At 44.8% G+C, this 6,000-nt stretch overlaps 1 protein-coding gene across 1 annotated transcript in view; it reads left to right on the top strand.

The window, feature by feature from the left end:
- The first annotated feature begins 294 nt into the window (after window positions 1-294).
- The window catches only part of PDLIM4 (PDZ and LIM domain 4), a 100,771-nt gene continuing 95,065 nt past the window's right edge, over window positions 295-6,000 (top strand). Inside the window, exon 1 of the mRNA XM_029583855.1 lies at window positions 295-459. Within this exon, the coding sequence (XP_029439715.1) occupies window positions 367-459 (93 nt within the window). The 5' untranslated portion in view covers window positions 295-366. The remainder of the gene's footprint in view (window positions 460-6,000) is intronic.

The following is a 6,000-nucleotide window of genomic DNA, read 5'->3' as shown; positions in this document are numbered from 1 at the left end:
CCCTATCCCCGCCAGCAGCCTCTGAGGGGGTGTCTGCTCTCAGTGCAGCCCCCCTCAGGTTTCTGCAGACCCCCCCTCTCCAGGTGATTTCTTTTTTTTTTTTCTCTTTTCACCTGCTCTAGGGCTGAATGTGCCGCTGATCCGAGCCATTCCTTTTAGGGATTTCGTTGGGTGCCTTCTCTGCCAGGAAAACTCCTTGAAGGTTTCAGGCGCGTGGGGGTGGAAGCCTCTGTGGCTGCCAGGGCGCTCCGCCCCCTTTCTGGGAGGCTCTGCAGTCAGGCTGAGGGCTCGGGAGGAGGGAGGGAGTGGGAAGGAAGGCTGCGGGCAGAGCTCAAGGCTCAGGCGGTCACAGAGGAGCCAAGCAGCATGCCGCAGGCAGTCACCCTGAGCGGACCCTCCCCCTGGGGCTTCAGGCTGGTGGGGGGCAAGGATTTCAGCACCCCCCTCACCATCTCCAGGGTAAGCGACTAAAAAAAAAAAAAAAAAAAGGGATTGGGGGGGTGAGATCTGCTGCTCTGCCAGAAGGAGAGTGTCTGCTATCGAGCCAGGACGCCTTGGTGGCAGCAGGGAATAAGGGAGCACTTTGTGCTGCAGCCTGGGATTGGGGAGGGGGGGGGGGGGGGGTCAGTACCTGCCCTAAACTTTCCAGGCTCAGTGGCTGGGTTCAGGGCACAGCTGCAGCCGGCAATTGTGTTCCAGCCTGGGCGCCAGGATCCAAGGCTGAAATCTGAACGTTTCTTGGGCGGTGGAGGGCTCTGGCTGGGCGTTTGTGGAAAGTAAAGGAGATCCCTGAAGTCTGATATTACTCGGGGGTGGGGGGGAACGCCACTGTTGCAAGAGTTCAGGGTGAGTGGTTGGGGGTCCCCCTTAGTTCCAGTCACTTTCTGATTGGTGGAAGTCACTGTTCCTGAGAGATGCCAGTACCTCAAATACAAGAGAAAAATAGTTTATTCCTTGATGGAGTTTTACAGCCAAGGTGTCAACTACCAGTGCTGCATTCAAACCCATAAGGAAAATCCAATAGAAAGGAAATGCTGATAATTCAGTTATGGTACTGGCTTAACATGATGGCTTCAGTTCATTCAAGGACTATTATTAAAAGAAATAAAAATAAATCACTGGTTGTATAAAACTCAGAGGCATAAGTGAATTGAGATAAAAAAATAAAAAACTTGGTTGGAAATATAAAAAAAAACAACTTTCCATTAGCCTTTTACAAGCATTTTGTTTGAAACAATGTTTTATTACCTGTTTACATAGGTTTCACCCAGATGCCTCTCTAACTTTTAAAAAAATGAATTGAACTGCATTTCTTAGCTGTGTTAATAAAAGCATCGGAGGTGGAAATTCTGACTGAGCTGCGGAGATTGAGGTCTGCAAAGCACTTCTGCAGCCTTCCTTGGGTGGGGAGCAGCACGCTGCAGCTCCTTGCTCTTAACTTTGATTCAGGGAAGTAATAGTGTGGGCTGTGAACACTCATCCAGCGAAGGAGTGTCGTGTAAAAATGCTTTAAACAAAACCAGTTGCATTCGTCTGACACTGGGTTCTGAATGCTGCACTGGTAATGTTACGACACTAAGGTCAAAATAAAAGTGGACCAGAGTACCCAAAGCCCCATTAGAGAGGTAAATATTGATCAAACAGCCCTGTTAATACCGGTGCATATTATTCTCTTCATCTATCAAACTGTGCCTATCCGAATAAACTCGTGGGCTGTCCCGGTGGCAGTGGAGCGCCCTGCCCTTCAGAGGGACCTGGGTTCACATGTGCTGGCGGGGGAGAGAGCCTGTAGTCCATTGTGCAGCAGTGGCAACCACTGTCCAGATACGGGGGGGCCCACGACTGCAGGATTCCACTCCCGGTGCATGGCCCCCAGCCAAGCAAGTTGGGAGGGGATATAAAACAGGGGAACATCCTCCTAGGGTGCCAGATCCCAGCCCTGGTTCTGATTTGAGCTGGAAACCCAAAAGAGCAGAAAGGTGAAGCAAACAAAGGTTTGTAGTTGAAATGGGAGGTGGCCAGAGAATCTTGTGACAAGCCAGAAATAAGCTTTTGTGTGAAGATGCTCTGCTTAAATAGAAGATTATCAGTTATTTTCTTGTCCCTAGAAAATTAAAGGGGAGAAGCAATGGTGAATTATCTTCGCTCATCAGTTCAGGGAACAATTGACTTTCATTCATCCTGAAATGCACAGAGGGGACCTATCAGTTGAGGGGGTTGAAAAGTGCAACTGGCTGCACAGATTCCCTGTGAGTTTCCATCCTGCCGTGCAGTGCTGATAAAGATTGTGTCTTAAGGATGGGAATATGTTGAGTGTATGTTTCTCCTGCCTGGAACCATTGCTCTGAGATGAATTTTAGCCCTGAGTCCTTGTCCCTAGCTCCACAGTGTGTTTCATGAACCTGCAGGGGGTGGTCTCACCTTCACCTCCTACCCTAGAAATATCACCTGAGCCTCCCACAGTTTCACTTACTAACTTTGCAATATCGGAGTAGAGGTAGGGGGTCAGAGCTCTGTCAGACCCAGAGTTCCTTCCACCTTGGATTAAGGTTCGGGCACCAGTGGCCTCCTGTGCACTTTGTTCGCATTCCGTGTCATCCCAGCAGTAAGTGGAATCCGTCACGGAGCCTGTCTTCTTTCACAAAGTGAAACGTCTCCTCCTCCTGCAAAAATTCAGTCTCTTACGAAATTTGCAATAGCTTTGATGATTAGCCAGGTTTGAATAAAAATGGGCTGCGCGGTTCTGCCACACAGATTTCCCCTAGCTGATTCCGTCTCTGTGCATCGCTCTCAGGGGAGTCACAAATACATTTCTAGTCTTGATATTTTATCACAAGGGATCCTTAACTGAAAAAAACCCCCCCAAAATAAAAAGCCGAGAAGACTGGAGATAAACCTGGGGCCTCTGCTATTGCTCTGGGGAGGGAAAAGGGAGTTCATGGTCCTTACCTGGCATTATGTGGCAGTGGGCGTTGCTCTCGCACCCTCTCAGTGCGGTGGCAGGGTTCCCAAAGGCACGTTGCTCCTCTCTTTTGATCGTCCTGTGGCCCACGCCGTGGTTTTCACCCCACGCTCTGCAGCAGTTGGGAAAACTTTCCAGCTCTTGGCCACCTTGCCATTTGCCTGTGGGAGTGGATGGGATAAAACCCACAAATGTTTCATTAGCATGAGAAGCAGAAGCAGCTGTGAAAGGCAAGTGGTGTTTTTTTGTTGTTTTTTTTGACTGAGCTGCACAGCAGCCATTAATGAACCCTGCCTCTGCCCACAGATGTCAGCGTACATACATTGGGTTCATCCAGTAAGAAGGTCTCGCCTACAACTTGTTGAATGACCATTATCTCTCTATATATTCATGGACTAACATAGCAACCCCAAGTTTTTGCTCAGGTGTAGATGGAAAGAATGATTGTAGGTAAAACAAAAGAGCCAATAGATAATGTAGCAAAAATAATGTTGTTAATGCCAGTGTTATGTCATAAGAACATAAGAACATGCCATACTGGGTCAGACCAAGGGTCCATCAAGCCCAGCATCCTGTTTCCAACAGTGGCCAATCCAGGCCATAAGAACCTGGCAAGTACCCAAACACTAAGTCTATTCCATGTAACCATTGCTAATGGCAGTGGCTATTCTCTAAGTGAACTTAATAGCAGGTAATGGACTTCTCCTCCAAGAACTTATCCAAGAACTTATGTCTTTCAAAGTGCAAATCCTGATAATTTTTAATAAAATAATACATTTATTCCTTGCATGCCCCACACTTTGAGGCTAGTTATATATTTACATACATAATTTAAAAAATATAACATCACAATAAAACAAAACCAAGTGTGTGTGTGTGTGTGTGTGTAAAAAAAAGAAGTCACACTGGAGTATTTAATATTTTTCCTAATTCTTCTTTTAGCTTTGGTAGAGCTTTCCAAATCATATTTGTCCATTGGACAGGATACTTGAATATTAATCCCTATGTACTTGACACCAAACAAATAGCATCAGAAGTGTAAAAAAAAAAAAAAAAAAAAGCTACTCAGCTGGAGAGCAAGTTTTGTAAATAAGCATTTCAGCCGTGAACGTGAAAGATGAGGCTTCTCATCCTACCTGGGGAAGAATGTTTCCAATAAACATTTCATAGCATTCAGCCACATCCTCAGGGAGAGAAAAAATACCTTGTAAGTTATGAAAGGGCATCCCCAGTGTTTACCTCGTTAATCTGTACGGCCTATGTTAACAACATAAGGCTTTCCCTATGTAGAATAGAATTTGAAGAACAAAAAGTGAGCCTATAAGACCTTCACGTTCGTATGGTGGAAGTATTGTTGGTCAGGTTGGGTTAGCACATTATATTTTTTTCCCCTGAGGACAGGCCTTCACGTGGCGCCTAACGCTGTCACACTCATGGCATGCAAGTGTCTTGGTAAATTTTGCTTCTTACGTTCCAGCCTATGATGTTTGTAAATAAACTTTGAAGACTTGTCTGCTTTAGATTAGCTGCTGGCCTTCCTCCTTGGCTCTTTTGCGTGTGGTGCTGCAGAGCAGTAGTTTTTATGGTGTAGGTGTGGTGTTGAGGAAGGCAGTGCACCAAAAGAGACCTGGCAGGGTTTTGACCTGCTGCCGATGGGGATTGTGCAAAGTATCTCTCACACATCTGTGGCACTGACTGTGTATGCACAGTGGAAGCTGAATTTGGCTGTTAGGAATCAACAAATGTTTAACACATTTGTGGAGAGGTTAGCAGTAAAATTTGAATGCATAGGTCAGTAGTATTAATTTCCAGACCTTGAGGACTGCAAATGGGTTGGGTTTTCGGGATATCCCTAATGAATATACATCAGATAGATTTGCATAAAATTGGGGTAATCTGCATGGATATCTATCGCATGTATATTCATTAGTAATATCCTGAAAACTAGACTGTTTGTGGCCTCAGGGGCCGGAAGTGAATACCAAACACCATTCACAGCACCTATTAACTTGTGTTAAAGAGGCATTTCAACTTCACTACAAAGCCAATAAAATTGATCTGCTACATGTTAAAATATAGTGCTGCTAATTACTCAGAAACAGTAAATGAAAAATGTAAGGTTATTGTCTGCCTGAGTTGGAGCTTGGCGTGTGTCCCTTCCTCACTGGTGCTCCAGTTCTCTGTGCAGTGCTTCAGGGAAGTGTGGGCTCCAGTATGGCTACCCGGCAGGTTCCAGAGAAGGTTAGAGGGCAGCTGGGGCGTGGCACCCACCAGCAAGCCTGGAAATCTTGAGAGAACATTTTGAATAACAAGTTTGTTTTATTTCTTTCTCTGAACATGCCTAGAGCTGAAGAAGATTCCTTTAAACTTTGCTTGCATTATGGGTTGTCAGTGTTGCAGTGTCTCTTCAAAGTCCTTTCTGAGCATGAGCGTTCAATGCCTCTCTTTGTTATTTTAGTGGTGGTGGGAGCAGAAGAATGATTTGTGTGGTATTTACTGGGTGGGTATGTTTCATTTGAAATGACAGTTCACCCCAAACCACTATGAGAATGTCACAAAGCCAGGACTGGTCTATGATCTCCTTCCTGAAGAAAGGAGTTTTAGTCTAGAGGTAGGCAACTCCGATTCTTGAGAACCAGAAATAGGCTTGGTTTTCAGAATATGCATGAGATAGATTTGCATACATTCCCTCCACTGTATGCAAATATATCTTATTTATCTATTCAAAAATTTCTTTTCTGACAAATTACTAGATCTCCATTCTTGGTGGATTACAGATGGACATGAACAATAAATCAGACATGCAGCATTCTAAAAAGTAGCTCTGCTACAACATAAAATAAAAGCAACACTAAAATTAGTGATAATAACTTAAAAACAAATTACAAATGAAATGCATCAGAAAGCAAGTGAGCTTTTAATGCCTTTCTAAAAGATGTATGCTCATGAATTTGTTGAAAAGACTGTGGAAGCTTGTTCCATAAATATGAACCACTACAGAAAATAGGCGTTTACTGGTTTCCTTTAGCCATTTGGCT

This window comes from Rhinatrema bivittatum, chromosome 18 (genome assembly GCF_901001135.1).
Source record: "Rhinatrema bivittatum chromosome 18, aRhiBiv1.1, whole genome shotgun sequence".
Taxonomy (NCBI): Eukaryota; Metazoa; Chordata; class Amphibia; order Gymnophiona; family Rhinatrematidae; genus Rhinatrema; species Rhinatrema bivittatum.
The sequence above is the reverse complement of the archived record's forward strand: the minus strand, read 5'-3'. Positions and strand labels throughout refer to the sequence as shown.